Source organism: Crocuta crocuta, unplaced genomic scaffold (genome assembly GCF_008692635.1).
Source record: "Crocuta crocuta isolate KB4526 unplaced genomic scaffold, BGI_CrCroc_1.0 scaffold186, whole genome shotgun sequence".
Lineage (NCBI taxonomy): Eukaryota > Metazoa > Chordata > Mammalia > Carnivora > Hyaenidae > Crocuta > Crocuta crocuta.
This window is the reverse complement of record NW_027551569.1, coordinates 8,518,595-8,538,570: the sequence shown is the minus strand read 5'-3', so window position 1 is coordinate 8,538,570 and position 19,976 is coordinate 8,518,595. Positions and strand designations below refer to the sequence as shown.

General features: G+C 46.1%; 1 protein-coding gene and 1 long non-coding RNA gene across 3 annotated transcripts in view; one reads left to right on the top strand and one right to left on the bottom strand.

Annotated features, from left to right (window-relative positions):
- The window catches only part of DPF3 (double PHD fingers 3), a 252,461-nt gene that overhangs the window by 206,164 nt on the left and 26,321 nt on the right, over positions 1-19,976 (bottom strand). The window contains exon 1 of one of the 2 annotated variants that reach the window (XM_077750841.1): positions 6,840-6,871. The exons of the other annotated variant lie outside the window; for it this stretch is intronic. Within the exon in view, the coding sequence (XP_077606967.1) occupies positions 6,840-6,856 (17 nt within the window). The 5' untranslated portion in view covers positions 6,857-6,871. Of the gene's footprint in view, positions 1-6,839; positions 6,872-19,976 lie in introns of those variants that run through there. 2 annotated transcript variants of the gene reach the window in all.
- Positions 120-11,628, top strand: LOC144220541 (uncharacterized). Its single transcript, XR_013331773.1, has 2 exons — positions 120-257; positions 11,182-11,628. It is a non-coding gene; the product is annotated as an uncharacterized LOC144220541 (long non-coding RNA).

Below are 19,976 nucleotides of genomic sequence, written 5' to 3'. Positions count from 1 at the left end.
GTTCTGACCACCTTGTGTGGAGATTATGATTACCCTGCTGTTGCTATGTCTACTGTGATGTCATTCCTTTACCATTCCATTTGTGTGGGTTTCTTTTTCCCCTCTTCTCCAACGAATACCCTACTATCCAGTGCCTGGGAGCCCAACTCCAGCCCTCATCCTATCTAGACCCAGGGAAACCACTCTGTCCGGGAACCTCAGGTGACTCCACAGAGTCCTGATGGGAAAAAGAATTGGCAGAGGCTTCCAGGATGCAGGTCAGTCTATCCCTATATTTTAAGAAGAACAAAGCAGGGCATAGTGTTTTACCTTCTCCACTCAAAACTGCAAATAGGAGAGGGCTGTATGGTTAGGTCCTATCAGCCTTATTTCATTGGTCAGAAGAAAATCACTTTTAAAGTAAAATAAATGCAAAGAAGAATAAGGATAGAGGGAAAGGTGCACAAATCTCATACTTCATCATGCACAGAGGAAGGCAAAGGAAGGGAAAAACTTTCCTAAATGGTTACTTCCCAGACTGTCCAGCCGTACACCTCTAGGGGCTCTATGACAAGGGAAAGCTTTCCTCTGGTTCCTGCTGTGCACCAGGCTCTGCGCTGGGTACCGGAGTCCTAGTCCCAGCCTTTAAGAAACTAGTGACAAGATTACTGTTCACAATCACGACATCTACACAGGCTCATTCAAAAGGATTCTGCTCCACTAAAATGAGAAAGTGAGGCTCTGAAAGACCAGACCATTTGTCCTTGGCCATGAGGCTCAGTCTACAACTTGTGGGCAGGGAGTGCGGCATGGGCAGGCCTGGCCCCAAATCCTCAGGTGAAGGCAACAGCCGGCTGCATGCTTTCTCCTCGTTCTGTCTTCCCCTCCCAGGCCCTGCGGGGTTTCTGCGGGCGGTGAACGAAGGCAGCAGGCAGTGGGTCCAGTTCCAGCTGCTGCAGCCTCACCAGGGGATTGGCCTCCATCTGCCTCAGACAGCGGGCAGGAGGGCCCAGGGAGGCCTTCCCTGCAGCCAGCCCACCCTCTGCAGCCAAGTTCACCTTTATGTAATGGCCCTACTCCTGGAAGTCACAGATGTCACCGTGAAGACATAGCCCCCTGTAGAAAACAGACTAGAAATATCCAGACTTGTTTCATAAACATGGCAATGACTCTTGGTATCAGCAGCGCCACGGTCTGCAGCCAAAACCTAACACACAGAACTGGTGTTGTCTTTCTAAATATACAACGCACTTCTGACTGTTTAACCAAACATATGATATATCATCTATTGTTTTTATCGTAAGCAAGAGAAAAATCTGATCCCCATTTTGTGAATGAGGAAACCAAGGCCAAGAAGAGAAGCGGGTCACAGGTGACATCAACTGGCAGAGCTGAGCTTTTTATCTTAAATACTCACTTCGGGGCACCCTTGGCAACAGCACAAGCCCTCAGTGCTTTGGGCGGAAGTCACAGTACCAGGCCACCAAACCAGCCACCACTGTTAATTCTTTTGTGTTTAGTGGGTCGGGGCGGGGGGGATACAGGGGAGGGATGAAAGGAAGGGTGGGAGAGAGAGCCCCACGAAAGCCCAAGCATTTACTCCCAAACTGGCCGCCAAGACTGTTCAGGGGCCAGATGTCAGATGTGGTAAAACTATCCTCCTCCTTAACAAGCCAGCCTGCCTTTCACCTGTCCTGAGGTGGGTGTCCACGTGCCCTACTTTTCCAGGCAGCCCTGCTCCCTTGGGAATGGAGGTCGGAACAGGCTGCTCTCCCTCAGCCAGGTAAGAAGCTTTGCCATCCAAAACCAGGCCAACAAGAACACACAGGAAACATTCACTGAACCGGGGCTTGGTTGGGTTTCGCAGCAAAAGCTACATTTTAGGACCCACACCTGTGAGAGGGGACCTCCCAGAAATCTCGGTGTGGATCGAAGCAGGCCAGCCTGATCACCCCACTAAACCCCAAGCTGTGAGGGAAATCTGAAAAGCAGAAGTTCTGGAATCAGATCTGAGCTTAAATCCCAGCAACACTCACTCACTATGTGGCCTTCCATTGCTTGCCCCTCGGTTTTCCCCATCTTGAAATGGGGATGAAAACATCTAACTTCAAGAAAATATGAAGATGCCAGCACATTCTAAGCACTTCAAGATGGTAGCTACGATTATTGGTTTACCAAAGGCAGCGGTGTGTCTGTGCTCAGACACCCGCACATTTTCCCGGAGTCTCTTCTGACCAACGTCCTTCACTTTCAACACAACTGACCTGGGGGTGATGCCTTCAGCCACAGAGCTGAGCTCTCACTCTTGCCAAGCTAACTGACCCATATAGGGTTCACAGGTCTATTATTTTTTTTTTATGTTTACTTTTTTTGAGAGAGAGGGAGAGAGAGAAAGAGAAAGAGAGAAAGAGAGCAAGGGAGAGGCAGAGAGAGAGAGGGAGACACAGAATCTGAAGCAGGTTCCAGGCTCCGAGCTGTCAGCACAAAGCCTGACATGGGGCTCGAACTCACAGACCTCGAGATAATGACCTGAGCCAAAGTCAGACGCTTAACTGACTGAGCCACTCAGGTGCTCCTTCACAGCCCTGTTCTTACTAGAACAACTCTTTTGTTTGACTTTTAAATTTATGCATGTACTTTTTATGTATTTGTATACATATACATGCATATATATATATATACAATGTATTCAAATGGCATTTTTTCACATGTTATTTTGCTATACCTTGTTCTCCCACATGAGCACCGCCATCCTCAGTCCTGCTTTCCCCAGGTAGCATCTGAGCAGGCTCCAGACTCCAAGCTGTCAGCACAGAACCTGACATGGGGCTCAAACTCACAAACCATGAGACCATGACAAAGACCAAAGTTGGACGCTTAACCGACTGAGCCACAAAGGCGCCCCTGGAAGACCACTTTCTGACCAGACAAAATACCAACCTCCAGGATATGAAAGTCACCCATCAAAAGGACCTCATGATGAGCTTTCGATATAGCCACTCATCCTTAACACTCCTTTTCGAAAAGACCCCCTGCTTCCAGAAGGGCAAATCCCAGGTAAGGACCTGGCTCCAGCCACCAGTTTTTCCAGGATTCTACGGTGTCAAGTCACCTTTGCAGGCCTTAATTTTCCCATCTGTAAAATAAATAATAACAGCCTGGTACTGCAGGATCTGAGAGTCCTTGTGTGAGTGATTTTTATGAGGAAGCAGTATGTGAAGTAATATTTTTGCTGTTATTCTATGGGATGTTGTTTCCAGCTTGTGTTTGGGGGTCACAGAGGGGAGGGCAAGTCAAAACGAACAGATTCGATTAAATTCCTCCTAAGACTCAGAGGTCCTTATTTATAAGGTTTCTGAGGCTGGACGGGAAGGCCTTCTGTCCTTCTACGTTACCGAAGCACCTTGCATCATGGCTGTTTACAAACAAAAGTCAGAGCTAGACTGAGGGACTTTTGACTCTCCATTTGCCCAGCTATTTCGAATTCCAAAGAAGGGCAACTACAACTGAAATTATGCGATGAGCGACCCAGCAAGCAAATTTGAGGAAATTAGTAATCTCACAGATGTTTGATTTTTACTCAAAACTTCCTAAACTCTACATCTCATTCAATAAAGGGTGTGAGGAGTATTGGGAGGGTGGGAAATGACTTTTTTTTTTTTTTACAAGGGATGTGGTGATTAGTATTTCCTGTTCTTGAAAACAAAGCAGGGGCGCCTGGGTGGCTTAGTCGGTTAAGGGTCCGACTTTCGCTTAGGTCATGATCTCGCGGTTCGTGGGTTCGAGCCCCGCGTCGGGCTCTGTGCTGACTGCCAGCTCAGAGCCTGGAGCCTGTTTCAGTCTGTATCTCCCTNAGACATTTTGGGGGGGTGGGGGGGTGGGAGAGGAATTCTAAACCTTCCAGTTCAGGTAGCAGTTCCATTTCAAGAGCCTCTGCACAAAGAGGCAGTTCCAGGAACTCAAGTGAATTTGTCCGGTGGCCGCACGGTTCACACGCATGAGAGGGGAGAAATAGGAATGGCAAAATGACAAAACCAGTGCAGGGTTATTCTGCTTTAAAACCCAAAGCAAATCTGAATACAGAATCATTTTCTTCAACAAAATCAAGCGGATGATTGGCACCCCTCTCCGGAAGAGCCTCTGGCAGCATTTACTGAATACACGCCCACCGCATGACCTCGCTATCCCACTGGCAGGTACGTGTACGTACACTTCAGGCCCCCAAAAGCCAGGTGCCAGCATGTTCCTCGCAGTGAGATTCATAGATGTCTCTAGCCAGAAACTGCCACATGGCCATCAAGAGTAGAACAGGCATGGGGTGCCTGGGTGGCTCAGTTGTCTAAGCGCTGGACTTCGGCTCAGGTCATGATCTTGCGATCTGTGGGTTCAAGCCCCACATCAGGCTCTGTGCTGGCAGCTCAAAGCCTGGAACCTGCTTTGGATTCCATGTCTCCCTCTCTGGCCCTCCACCGCTCATACTCTGTCTCTCAAAAATAAACATTTAAAATTTTTTTAAAAAGAGTAGAACAAGCAGAGAAATGATCTACTCACCCAATGGAATACTACACGGCAGAACAGCCTACTGCTACAGTCAACACTATGGATGAATCTCATAGTGTTGAAGGGGGAAATCCAGACACAGAAGTGGACATACTAGAACATTCCATCAGGTGGGGTCAGAGCCAGGAGAGTCACCCTTGGTGGGGCTGGGAAAGGGGTGAGGTAGTAACTGGGAGGGACACAGCTGGGCTTCCATCCTGTTGTTTCTTAATCTGGGTGTTGAGGACACAAAGAAATTCAACTTGTCAAAATGCATTCAGCTGAACACATTGTGTACCTTTCTGTGAGTATGCTATACTTCAATATTTAAAACTTTTTAAAAAATAAGTCAATGAGCAAAAATAAAGGTGATTACAAATAAAGTAATCAGGCAGACAAGGCTCCTGGAGCCAGGTTGTATCTGGCGTGTATCATTCCCCAGAGCTCTCCTGTCGATGCGAAGACCAGACAGACTAGCTGAGCATGCAGGACAGACATTCTGTGAGAAGAGATGAAAGCAGAACAGAGAACCTGGCGCTTTCTTTGGAAAAGAGCAGTTTCACCAAATCTAGACGTGCAGCCTCCACTCAGGTTATTAATCCAATGTGCTATCTGTTACAGATGGACCCATGTTTGCTCCAAAAATATTCAGGGTTTTTGTTTTTTGCTTTTCTGCCCCTAAAAAAAAAAGTTTGGAATGAGGGAAAAGGCCTAATTATTTTATATGGAAATCAAATATATGTTCACAGAGACTAGAGTGAAAATCCCATTAATGGGAATGAAGCAGAAGCTAGAGATGGAAAGAGAGTCTCTATAAAGCTCTAGCACCACAGGCAAACTTGGGTTTCTTCTCAGCTCAGTAATAATATTTGTAGCAACAGCTAACACTTATGCAGGTTTATATGTGCTAGGCATTGCTGTAAGTGCTCACATGTATTAACTGATTCAGTCACCATCTGTGAGGCAGGGGTTGATATAATTCTCAATTTACAGACTGAGACTGAGGCCCAGAGGGGTTAAGAAACTTGCCAAAAGTCACACAGCTAGTAAGTGACAGAAGTAGTCAGGCTATCTAAAGACTGTGTTCTTAACCATTATGCCCTCCTGCTTCCTAATAAGCACTTATTAAGCCCCTACTGTGCACTAGGCATTACGCTGAGCAAGAGAGATACTGAGATACAGAAAACACTAGTCCGAGGGTTCTGGGGTTAGTCCATTCAGTGACAAGGATCATACAGGCATCCAGCCATCTAATTTTACAATGAAAAGTTGGCAAACTGTTTCCAAACACCTGGATATTAAATTTTCAAGGACTCAAAAAGCAGTGTCCCTTGTCTCACTGATACTACTCTACCCAGTAGAGTAAGTTGTAAGAATAAAAATTTCTGATGCCCCACCCACCCATGTCATGAGACTCAGTAAAGCTCTCTTCATTTTGATTAAGGGGCAAAGATGACCTGTAAATACTTTATTTTTCCTGAATTGCCCTCTTGCATAGAAAGAGTTGCTCACACCTGATCTATAGCAGGTATATGTACACGGCCTCTCAGAGGAGGAGATCCTCCCCCCAGGTACCCAGGTGATTAAAACATGAAGAAATTCAAAGCAGGATTACAACAACATGTATGGCACATTTTAAATGCTCACACTTCACAAATTCACACTTTTCACACATGCGCACACAAACCCAAATACGATGTAAAATTATCATGATCTCAAGAGAATTTCAGGATTTATTATTCTTAATATGACTTTGTGGGGCCTGGATGCCATGGATAGTGTATGGTTTAGGCACAGAAGACACATGTGATCCCTTGTGATACACGTCCTGGTGACCAAGCATATAATCTCGTGCAGAGATAACCTCACAGTTTCAGCTGAGGTCACCAGGACTGGAGACCCTGGTTTAATCAGCGCTCACTATTGTCCCCACCCTATTGATAAGCTTTCCGTAAGGGAAGGAGAATAAAAGACTGATCCCAGTAGTAAGGAGAGTGAAGGCCTAGTTGGGAACCGATGAGAGAGGACATGAGGTTCACAGAGCTGGAGAAACTGTGGGTGAAAACCCCAGGACATGGGCATCTACAGACCCAAGCTATCCAGCCGTAGGATCTTCATGAGACCAGGAAGTCAAGACTAAGAGGTCAGCTAAGGTTACGAGAGGCAGGCAGGAGGAATACAACCACCTGACTCCGTACCCATGAGGTCAGCTCCCACCCAGGCCCTCAGATGCTCCACTCACAGTCCTGGTCCACCTCTGCCAGCTTCTCCACAAGCACAGATGGGGTCCTAAGCACACAGAAGTCTTCCAACACACGTACTTTGTCTCTATGTCCATCCCATTTCCTGGGAGCTAACTGGATGCTTTTAGGGAGTCAAAAATGGTGCCCATTGTGAGACAGCATCCAATGCTATTTTCTTCCAGAGTAGTGTGGTCTGATCCCAAAAGCTGGGGATTAAAAAGGTATGAAAGCTCCTCAGACCTCCGAAAATGAGACAGTGCAAAGTATCTGTTTATTTTTCTGCTAAAATCTACCCACCGTGTGAGTTGCCAAGGCAAGTTAAGTCTCTTGCTCTGAAGCTAGGAAGGTTCTCTTTCCACACAACACCTGCAGAAGATGGAAAACGATACCCCCTGCATATGATAGAACACCAGCTCCCAGTAAGAGGACACCCCAACTCCTGCCAGTGCAGTGCCCTGAGGGGGTGGCTTTTCTACTTTTCTCCTCTTGCTAAGGGGCCTACACAGGCCATCAGGGTCTTCCCCAAGGGCAAAGGACCCCCCCAGCCCCTGTGAGGCCTTACTGTTCACTGCTTATCTAAATAGAGTTTTAAAATAATTTCTACAGCTCTTTACCTGGAGACACACCCAACAGGAAGGGCTCTTACTCTTCCCGCAGAGGCCTGCAGACCACAGACTAAATTCACTGGCTCTTACTCAAGCTATAGAAATCTGACCTCGAAATATCCTATCTAAAATCATCCCCTAGGTCCAGTCCAGGCAAACAGAAGCTGATTCTATTTTTTCAAAACACTAGCCCATTCAGATAGCTTTGTTTGTCTTCATTAACGTTCTCAGTGACGAGAAGGGCCAAGGGTTCAAGGCCCAATGTTGCATCTAGAGAGAAAAGGCCTACGGGAAGCTATAAAACTGAGAGAGGTAGCCAGTCCACGAGCTCTCCTTAAGTACTGACCTTCTTGACACATCCTCACTCCCCGGCAGTAACTGCTTACACTTCCTGACCATTGACTCGGGCTCAGACCATATCCTAAAAGCATCACATGGGTTGACTTATTTCATTCTTTTTTAAAAAAATATTTTAATGTATGTTTATTTTTGATAGAGACAGAGTATGAGATGGGGAGGGGCAGAGACAGAGGGAGACAGAATCTGAAGCAGGTTCCAGGCTCCGAGCTGTTAGCACAGAGCCTGATATCGGGTTTGAACTCATGAGCTGTGAGATCATGACCTGAGCTGAAGTCGGACATCCAACCGAGTCACCCAGGCACCCCAACTTATTTCATTCTTATACCAACCTTGGGGTATGTGGAAGGCAGCCGTGCTCACCACTATACCACCAACACTGCATAATGCTGTGGTAACTGACAGACCTGAGAAACCAGAAGTGTGATTTCAAATCCCAAACTCCAATGAGAGCCACAATGTCATTCTCAACTCAAGGATTACAGCTGGTGCTATAAAGAGGAGCATGCACTTAACTATTAGGAGCATTCATTTGCCTCCCTATCTCCCTGAATCATAAACTGCTAACTTCCCTCCAGTATTCATTCTCCCTTCTTCCTTCTTATAATAAATTCCAGTCCCAAGTTTTGCCTTAGCACAAGGCCGTCTGCTCCAAACTACATTTCCTAGCATCCCTTGCAGCTCGATGCAGCCATATGACCAAGCTCCAACCAATGGATTGTCAGTGGAAGCTCTTTAATTACAAACTGCTTGCCTTGGATTCTGTCACCTCCTACTACCCACATCCTGAAACACAGAATTAGAGATGCAAAATAAAGAACGGAGCCTGTGAATGATTTCATGGACCTACTTTGCCAGCTTGGTGTGCTCACCCTAAGGCTTACGTTAGACAGAAATAAACCTCTGTCTTATTTAGCCATTCTCTTTGGAGATCTGTTATAGCAGCATACCCTCTATATTAAATTCAGCACCTTGAGGCCCAACTCTTATCTTATTCTATTCAGCACCCCCAAAACACTTTCTTAGTGCTTAGAACATAGTTGTTACTCAGAAATATTTGTTACATGAATGAAAACACCATTATGTAAACCAGGTGGTACTGGGGACAAATAGACTTAGCAAAGCTCTGTAGATGACCCTTATCCAGGTGGGTACAATGTCCCCTGCTTTTCTGGCAAACAGGATCTCAGGCCAGAGAGTCTATGTTTAGGGAAGCATTTCCAGTAGGGGAGGAGTAAACTTTTACTGCATCTGTTGTCGATTCTCTGCTGAGACGAAGGATTTTGTGCTTAACCACAAGTTAGCTGAGGTGACTGCTTGTCTTATAATAATAATGAGCCCAATTTGAGCACTTACTTTGTGCCAGGTCCCGTACCAAGCACTTCACACACATTAAGGCATTTGTTTGCATTTAATCCTCATGACAACCCTACAAGGTAGGAGCTATTATTGTTCCCAAATGAGTGAGCCAGGCTCAAAAAGAAGTTCACTAACTTACATGGGCCACCCGGCAAATAACTGACAAAGGTCAGCTTCAAAGACAAGCTGTATGAGACCTAAACTTACTCTCTTCTCATCCATCATGCTACTCTGCCTCTTCATGTATGACAGGCTTATATTCCCAACTATGATTACAAGTTTGGAAGGCCAGACCCAAGTATTGTGCTTTTCTGAATAGATGCACAATGCACAGAGCCTCCAATGTGGCTGTGACACTTTTCCCCTGGGTGTGGCTGGTGAGGGGCTGCACACCCCCCTACCCGGGCTAGCACAGGGCAGAGGGCAAACAGTCTCAGCCCCACGGTCCACCGGGCTCCTTATTGCTCTCTCCTGGGCTGTCCTTGCTGCCTCTTGACCTCCACACCCTTCTTCCTATACCACTGCCACCCACAGCCTATGCCCTTTCCCTCAGCTGCCTCGCCTGGGTTTGCCCTCCCGCCTGGCTCCATGCACAATTCTTGCCTGGCCTTGAACAGCCCTCCCTGAAGCCAGCAGGTGCAGATCTGCCTGCCCACCCTGGGAATGGTGCGGTCCAAGCTTCACTCCTCAGCTGTGCCCCAACTTTGTCCTCACGGCCATTCTTCATCTACAACAGTTCCTTCCTGCTCACACCAGAAACTCAGCAAAGTAGCGTCAGTAGCCAAGTAGGGAGACACGAAGCAGGCTTCATCCAGAAGCTGCAAACCTAGGGCCTATAAGCCAAATATGGCCCCCAAATATGTTTTCTTTGGCTGCACTCTGCTTTTTGAAAATTGAATTCATCACATCAAAAGTTGTTAGAGTTCACATACAAATTCAGATTTAGAGCCTCCCTTAAAAAGTGAGGAGTCTTGGTGACACCGGATTCACCTTCCCATGTGACAGGGAGCTGGAGTTGAATTTGGACATCCCGCGGGATGGGCATGAACGCCTAGCTTACCACCATCTTCTTCACTCCTTATTCTACTTTGCCCATCCAGACATCCCTTCACCCACTTACACAGCAGGTCTGGCCCCTGTAGGCACTTGATTTTGCAGTGCCTGTTGTAGCGTCTCCATTTTGCTGATGAGCACACTGAGAAAGGGAGAAGAGAAATTATTCTTCCAGGTCTCAAAGTTGAGTTCGTGCACAAATCTATGGCTGGCTCTCATTAGACTCTACTGAACAAGCCCCTGGGTACCCCAGGCCTGCCCAGGGCATCACAGAGGTTCAAATATAGGCCCCTTGTCCCTGCTTTTGCCAAGTCACCACACTCTTCCACACTGCTGCTCCAAACACACAGGCATAACAGAGAAAGGCACTTTCTTTTTCTCAATTTTTAAAAAAATTTTTTCAATGTTTATTTATTTTTGAGAGAGAGAGAGAGGAAGAGAGAGAGCATGAGCGGCAAAGGGCTAGAGAGAGGGGGAAGACACGGAATCCAAAGCAGGCTCCAGGTTCTGAGCTGTCAGGACAGAGCCCAACATAGGGCTCAAACTCATGAACCATGTGATCGTGAACTGAGCTGAAGTCAGACACCCAGGTGCCCCATCTTTTTTCTAAAATTTTTTTAAGTTTTGTTTATTTTGAAAGAGAGCACATGAGCAGGGGAGGGCAGAGAGATAGAGACTCTCAAACAGGCTCCACATTGTCAGCACAGAGCCTAATGAGGGGCTCCATGTCACAAACTGTGAGATCATGACCAAGAGTCATGACACTTAACCGACTGAGCCACCCAGGCGCCCCAGCACTTTCTCTTTTCAACACGTGCAAGCGTCTCTTGCACTGTGTGCCATGATCATCTGATTCTTCTCCTCTCACCCTAAGACTCAAAACTGTCATGTGGATTACACACTCTGAACCTGCTAAGAGGTGACCTTTCTTTAAGTAATCCCTTCTGGGCTTGCGTCCTGGTGACGGGTGTGTGCATAGGTGTGTACATGTCTGTGCTCAGCTCATGCTTCTGGACTAACACTCCATCCCCTCACTAATTTCCCAGACAGGTCAGAAGTCAGCATGTGCCCCAGTCGGTGAACCAGACAAGCGTCTGTTCTGCCCCACTGTCCCATCAAAAGGGACAGCAGCGGCCGGTGCCTGCCTTGATGGGGTGAAGGGTCAGGGTTGCCAGACCTTCAATTTTGCAAGAAGCAAGAAATATCATTTAAAACAGGCAAGCAGTGGTTTCTATTAATAAGACCAGTGCTTAAAACAAGCCCCCAAGAGCCTGAGGCACTTTATGGGGATCAGGTGCTGGAGGGGAATGACAGAAAATGAAGGCTCCCCTTGAAATACCCCCATTGGAACCATCAGCAGCAGGTCCTCAATCCCCTGCCATGTCCTGATGCCCATCTGAGGACACAGAAGAGGACCCAAGTGTGCTTGGCTGGCTTTCCCCTCCAGCCTCATCCTCTCTGACGACAAGACAACTAAAATGTCTTTGACTTAAGATTGTTTTGATTCCCTGTTTGTTCTGTGCTTAAAACAAACCTTCCTTTTTCCTTTTGTCAACAGTCTTCTCCCTAGAACCCTCAGGTTCTTAACTCACACTGCATTATCTAGATCTTTCCAATAAGGAGATTGCAGCTTCCATTTCTTTGATTAAACAACCCTAACAAAGAATTCATGGATATGAAAGTACTTATCATGAAGCAGGTAACATCCTTTTCCTCCCCCAAATCACACACCATATAAATGGCCTGGCCAAGGGACTTCTTTGAGCAGTGGCAGATTCTAACTACTCTTACACTTACAAAGCTTTAAAAGAGAGAAAGAAAGAGAAAAGAACAATTTCCAAATGAGAAAATGTCACAGACAGCCACAAACTAACTTCCCAAGGGATGATCACTGTGATGCAAATACTCTTTCTCCAAGTACAAAATGTCCACGTGAGGGTCTGTGCCTCCTGTGTGGGCAGTCGCCCTTCTACTGCAAGGTGATGATCAGGCCAAGGGTATGTCCCAGAAAGGCAGCCAATGAGAGGCTGGCTCGTGCTGCGTCCCCATTGGCCAGGCGTGGCACCAGCTGGAACTGGGACCAGCTTTGAGGACAGCAGAGACTTGATAGGATTCTCTCTTCAAAGCATAGAGCACACATCAATTAATCCTCAAAGGACGCTTTCAAGGAGAACATTATCCCTTTTGAGGATGTGGAAGCTAAGAGGTGCGGCAGGTAGTTGAAGGGGAGGGTGGAGGAGAAAACAGAGCACTGGGCTCTGAGCCCCAGATCTGGTTCTCCAGAGAGAGTCAAGTTGCGGGAGAAGAATGGACCCACAGAATTGGGGCAAAGGAGGCGACAGAGAAACTGCTGCTTTGGAGGGTGCCCCTCAAGTCTGCCGCTGCTCCATCCCAGAACAGGCTGCGAAGTGAAACACAGCCAGAGTCCTAGGTGTGCCCCAGGCCAGGGTCCAGAGAAAGGGTTCAAATTATGGGAACTTCTTCAGCCTAATGACCACGAAGTCTATGGGAGGAGGAAAAACTGAAATCTGGATCCAATAGGCCATACTGCGCCTGTTTTGGTAAACCCAACCCCCTTCTTGAAAGGGGGAGGTGGGTGTCTGTAAACACAGGGGCTGCTCTGCCTGGCTGGTCTTTCCATCTTAAGAGAACCATCCAGAGCTTCCCACACCTTGCACTCTCAGGGATCACCGTCTGTCACTGTGTCTGGCAATAAACGTCACACATTCTCACGTTACACATTTATTCGACCTTTAATATTTTGCTCTGAGATACCTGGAGAAATTGTACGCCCCGGATCAGATGTTACTAAAAACACATCCCACAATCTCTTCTCCACACACAGGCAGTGCTGTCACCTTACACACTGATTTCTATGGTCAGCCTGCACCTTGTTAAAAACTTAGGTTAACTTTCTTTGCCACATACTACATACTGTTTGCCTGACTAAAGAAAGCCCAGGCCATGTGCAAATTATAGGCTGATTAGAGATATTTAAATGTTTGTAGGAAGGATTTTCCTAAAGGGTCAGAATGAGTTCTCTCTCAATTTACCATATAGCCAAAGAAATAAAGGAAATTACCCTACAAATGAATTTNAAATAAATACATAAATAAACTTTAAAAAAAAAGAAAATGTCTGGAAGTGATGAATCACTAACTTCTACTCTTGACACCATTATCACACTATACGTTAACTAACTTGGATTTGAATAAAATTTTAAAAGAAGAAAAAAAAGAAAGTAAGAAAGAAAGAAAAAGAAAATATCTGGAAGGATATACACAAAAAATAACAAAAAAACAAAAACAAACAAACAACAAACAACAAAGGCCTTAACAGTAGGGAGCAAAATGGGCAATTGGGGAAGAAGTCTTTATTTTTTCTGTTCTTTTGCGTCTTGTTTTATGCACTTCTATGCATTTTTGCCAATCAGCATGTTACTTTGAAAATGTTTAAAATTTTATAAAATGAAAAAGTTACCTTCAGATCCTTTATTTTTCTCCAAGTGTGGCATTCTGTCCCGATGCCTATGCAATGTAAGTCAGTAGGTTTTGGAAACATCTTGCTGTCTTTTACAAAAAAAAAAAATTACAAACTTTCATTGTAATACACTCAGGTCAACACTCAGGTCATTTCATCCAGAATGCATGAAGCTGAGGAAGTACAATTCCTTGAAACTCACTTTACAGAGGAGTCTGAAGCTACATCAGGCAAAACTAAGTCAGAAACAGCTTCAAGACTAGGAAAATGATTCAGGCTTCTTGACCAGATTGGCTTAAGAATAGACTGAGGAGAGAAAAAAAAAAAAAAAAAAAAGACTAGCCTGAGAAACAGAGCTGAAAGGCTGCCATTCTGCACTAGTGGGACCCGGCTCCTGTCCCCACGCCCCCGTCCCTATCACTGGCCTGAACACGCAAATTCACAGAACCAGCCAAAAGGCTGGAGACCCTCCAATTATTAAGATCATCTTCTTCTTCTCTTAAAGAATGGACTTTCAAAGTGATACCAACCTGTTCCATCATTTAAGTGTTTATCTAGAGAATATTTCAGTCGGAAGCTTGAGAAACTGGTAAGAGCCCTTACCAGTTGCAAAGTAATTAGCAAAGAAGTGGGTGGGGGGTGGAATATTGGAGTGATGAGGCCAATAGGAAATCCAAATTCATTTACAGGATTTTCACTGACTGCTGCTTTTTGCATGAATAAAATTAGATACAGTTGCTCTCAGCAAATCAGTGATCAGGGATCCGAAATGCAGGAAAATGCAAGTTCGGGGTCTTTCGGACTCCAGGTATTTGGTAGAGCCAGGCAGCAGGATCTAATTGTCCATTCCAGCCTGACCCTGAAATCAAATCACAGTCACAGAAGTTCTGCAGCTAATCAGTTACCAGTCACACTTCACTCCTCACGGTCCTTAAAGTCACCAGATGGAACCCAAATTTGCAATAGACCAGGATGCATTCCTTTTGGGGCAGAGATGTCCTTCCTATTCTACTTTTGCCCTCTCCATCCTGATACTGACATAGAAACGAAAGAAAGCAGGCTAAGAAAACCCTCCCCTTTAATATTCGTAAGAATTTTGCAGTCCCCGGATGATCAGAGCCCAGGCTACATAGGACTTGAAAGAACGATGGAGACTTTGATATGGAATATGAAAACGTAACAGGCAGGAAGAGCAGGCAGACCAAACCGGGAGGCCCAGGGCCCCCCTTCTCCCAGCTCCAGCACTGACTCCCCAGTGACGATCGCTCTGATTTATTAAGCAAAGATGATGTGTACTTACCTCTCTACCTTTTCATCTGAGATGAAGGAGATAAATTTCAAATGGTTTATCTGCCATGACCAAGTAATAATAATAATGATAATACAAATGAGGGAAATAGGAACCGAGCCCACCCTTTGTCTTGTTTCTAAAGAGATTTCACATAGGCCATTTCAACATTACCTGTAGTGAGACAATGGATCATCATTATTATTATTAGCCCCATTTTAGAGAAAAAGCAACTGAGGCACAGACTGGTGACCTGACCAGGGCAGTGTGGTTTGTAGAAGCAGCATGGCCCTGTTCAACACGCTGAAATGCATTCCATGCTACTGGTCTCTGAAGACCTCTCTACGTTGCACCTACAAGACTTGGCCTTATGGGAGACACAAAACACGGGCCTCCTCCATATCAGCCACGAACCTTCTCCTAAGGCTCACCCTGCTTCTACACAGCTTAGTTCGCTAAGACACTCTCAAAGTTCTGCTGGCCAAGGCATGGTGGGGTCCAGGGGAGGTAATGGACGCTATATAACCCATGCGTAAATGTGGTCCAGAGCAAACATCCACAACCCTGGGTCCCTAGGCGAGGAGAAAAGACAGCGCCAAGACCAAGGAGTGAACCCCTGGGTGCTGTTGGAGGGGGCTTCATAACTCAGGGGTGTTTAATGGTTTAAGGCATTAGCAGGAGCACCAACTTACCTGCACTCGGGTATAATTTCTATTCTTAGGCAAGGACTGTCAGGAAACTTATGTTCTAGAATCTAGATCACCCACTGCTACTAAAGAGCAGAGTGAACTGGAAGACAGACAGAAACAAGAGAGTAACAGTATCTTCTATGGCCTGGCCTATTCTTTGGGGCTTCTCATAGCTCATCGCAATGTGACAGCCTCAGGCATCACATGACTCCTCTTAACTTTCTCGACCTGTGGCATAGGGAGCGGGTGTCTATGGCTCCTTCCATCCCAGATACATCCTCAGTGACCACCACACCCCAGTTCCATTACTCAAATTCTCCTCTGCAGATATCACAAGATGCCACTGGTGGTTCTCCAGCTCCACAGAACCCTCTCCCCGGACTCCCCCTCCTTGCGGCAGAAGGAGAGCATCTTTCCCTCTTGTCTTAACACACCTGTGACAGCCAGCAGGCAGACGGGCACACACACACACACTTCCCTGAACATTCTCAATTTACTCAGGGATCCATGAGGCCCTTTGGGGGAGCCAAGAGGGGTGAGGAAAGAGAGGAAGAAGAAGGGTCAAGGTGGCAGCCTGGCACTGGCTTTGTGAAGGCCCCCCAAGCTCTGCAGGGGGCTGAGGAGAGAAGCTGCATTCCAGGAATGCAGGGGGACTGGGCAGACCTGTGTGGAGCATGGATCCCACCCCACAGGAAACAATGTTTCTGAAAGAGCACACAGGGAAGAAGAGACTATGCCCAGGCTTAAGAGCGTAGCTGTTTTCTTCCCTCCCTGGCCCCCTCTTCCCAGCCTAGACTTGGAGCAAGTGGTTAAGCCAACCCGAACCCAGAAGTGTGAACCCAGAAGTGGAGCCAGCTCGCAAGCCTCCCACACAGGAGGGCACGTCGGGCTGCACAGATGGGCCCTCTCACGTGCACAGGCCACGGTTCTGCTGTGGGGGGGCTAGCATTCCAGGACAGCCTTTATGCTCCTCACTAACCATGTAAGAGAAAGTGGGGCTCCCCAAGAGAGGTATGAAAGGCAGGGTGAGGACTTACAAGTGGACAGGGAAGTGCCAGCCATGCTGGGGCAGACACCAACAGCTGGAGTGATTTGTTAGCCCTTTTTTCATGAGTTAATTTGTTTCCAGCAGATTCCATTAGTGACCTGAAAGACCCAGGGCCTGGAGGAGGGCCCTGGAAGAGCTGCTAACTCAGCAGACCGAAGGCCAGACGTCTTGCACCCAGCCCTTTGCCCAGAGTTTCTATTTGAAGAGCTCAGAATAATTATTTGCAAAGCTCTTGTTAAGGTAGCACCGCTGAACTACGTACAGGCAGAAGACACATGAACCTTGACCACAAAACATAATCTACCCACCAGAAACTGACGCAATACAGGAAAAGGATTCCCACGTGTAATAATCTTTCCTTACCAATGGCAGGAATGAAGCAAAAGTCGAAGTTATAAACTCGGTTCCATCTGAACCTGAGTAGAAGGGGAAGGAAGAAGGGGAGGGTTGAGCTTTCTTTGAGTTCCAGTTGACATTTCCAGTAGAATAAGAAAAGAATAATACTATTAGTTCTGCTGCCACCATTACCACAAATAATGATAACAATCACAGTTAACGTTTATTTGGCACTTGGTACATGCTAGGAACTATGTCATAAGCTTTTTAAGCATTATCTTATTGACTCTTTGTAACAGCCCTCCGAGGTAGGTAAGCTGTGTGGGTAGGAGACGTCACACAGCTACGAAGTCATGCGATTGATTCCAAAGCGGAATCAAGACCGGGGGCGTCTGACTCCAAGCTGGTGCACTGCACCACTTTACTGCACAGCTCAATCCCAGGCTGGAGAAAGAGCAAGGAAGCAGGATTCCCAGCCCTACATGGGCCCTTGCTAGCTGTCGGATCTCAGCAAGTGATTTCAACTCATGGGCCATCCTATTCCACAAGACGGCTGAGTGATTTCTTAAGGACCCCTTCCATTCAAACCATAGTCATGGACGACCTGGGTCCATGGCCCTGCTCTCCAGAGGTCTGCAGTCCAGCCCTGCCTTATGCAAAAGCCTTAGGTGCCCTTTCAGCTCTAAAATAACACTTAGCAACTCTTTTAATATAAAAAAGTATCTGACAGCATTTATACCCATTTTCTATTTGTTCTGTGTGAACATATGCATGGAGAGGTATCCGAAATGAAGTCCATTTTTGCTCCCACCTTGGTATTTTTGTGTTGCTTGAATTTTTAGTAACAAATATATATTTCCATAAAACTGATGAAGTCGTTTTTAAATACTGCTAAAACAAAAAATAATATATAAGTATGTTTGTGTATCTGTGTGTGTGTGTGTGTGTGTGTGTAATAAAGTATTTCATCACTAACTGGATATTTTATAATATTAAGAAATTATTGGGGGCAGGGGGTGTCTGGGTGGCTCAGTCAGTTAAGGTTCAGCTCAGGTCATGATCTCAGGGTTCACAAGTCCAAGCCCTGCATTGGGCTCTGTGCTGACAGCTCAGGGCCTGGAGCCTGCTTCGGATTCTGTGTCTCCTTCTCTCTCTGCCCCTCCCATGCTTGGGCTCTTTCTCTCTCTCTCAAAAACAAATAAAAATTTAAAAATTAAAAAAAAGTTCTTATTAACTCAGATGAAATTGTGACTATATTTTCTAAAAGAACCTTTATTTTTACAGATACATACTGAAATTTTTACAGATAAAATAAATGATGTCTGGGATTTATTTCAAAATAACCCCCACTGTGGGAGGGTAGGGATATTTCCCAAAAGCTAAGGTAAGCCCCCCACTGGCAAACTTTTTGCCTGGGCATTTCCCTATCTTTGGCTAACTCTTTGGTTAACTATCATAGTCTAACTTCATTTGTCCTCTGTGGCTTCCTTCCACTCCCACACCATTCCCCCAAACCTTCTAGAATCACCCATCGAGTCTGTTGGTATATTCAGGTGCCCAGGCCATTCTATCTGACCTTACCCTTGCCCAGGGTCCAGAGGGTATGGGCCTGAGCAATACTCCCACACACTGCTGTTCAAAGTCAGCCACCATCAGACTCTGTTTGCTCTAGAGATAGAACAGCTTGACTGGTGGGGTGGGAGGCACCTTTCATTTATTCACTGAATGAATACTTGACAATCACCTACTTTGTGCCAGGCACTGAGTCAGGTGCTGGGGAATCGGTGGTAAATAAGACAAAACTGACACCTTCACAGTTTTCACATTAGGCATGGAGCCACTATAGATGTCTCTCCTTCCTAACCTCCAAGACTTAGGGTCAGGGGTACATTTTCCAAGACATCCCTGAATCACCTGGGATCTTGTCCAAAATAAGGAAAGACATGATCTGATCCCAAGAGAGAGAAAACCACCCAGCTCCCTACCCCAATCCAGCTTCCCAGTTCATGGGACACAAAGACCAAACTGGTAAAGACCACCAGGTAAGTAAATGATAGCAGACAATAGGGCAGCCAGGCCACAACGTTCCAGGCTCACCAGCATCATATTCATATCAGAATTTCTGTAACCTTTGTCGCCACTTTGACAAATGTTTCTCATCCACGTTTGACGTTAAACTAAGTAACACTTGAATAGCATGCATGATTGTAGCAGTTTTTCAAACAAAACTTCCCTGCCTGGGATGACTTCCATAATCTCTATAACCACGGGCCTCCTATGTAAGTGCTTGGTCATGGGAAAATGGTTAACATTGTTCAGTGATCACTTATACCTGCACTTGGTCACGAGGCCTTCGAAATCAAATTTCTAAGCAAAAAAGTTCCATCCGGAAAACCACATTTTCAAATTCCCTTGCTTTATCATGACAATGGAAATGGAGTGTCATGAGTAAATGTTTTCATTTATTCATCGAGATACAGGATCTATTCTCCTATTAGTTGTGGATTTACCATTGTTCTAATAAAAATGTGTGCTTTACACACTTTTCTCCATTGACCCTAAGCTCCAAAGGGCAAAAACTATCTCAGTCCCACTCTTGTATTATAGCCTCAGCACCTCCCATACTGCCTGGCATATAGTTGATGCTAGTGAATATTTCTTTAATTGAATCCAAACACGGTTTTTAAAATGATTTTATTTATTTTAAACTCAGTGGCACAGCTCAAAGATAGTTCCCTGTGCCTTTGGATCAACCAGGTTGCTATCCAGGTCCGGAGCCAACCCAGTGGACAGTTTCCTAATCTCCTCCCTGGGTGGAGGTCCCACCGGGGCAGACCCACAGTGCCGGCCTATCGGACGTTTCCACTGGATGTCAAATCAGCATCTCAAGCCAACCAAGGGCAAAGCTGAGCCCACGCACGCCCACCCCCACGGTCTCACCATCTTAACAATCCCATTCTTCTACATCCTCAGGCCAAAATCCCTGCAGTCACCCATGAA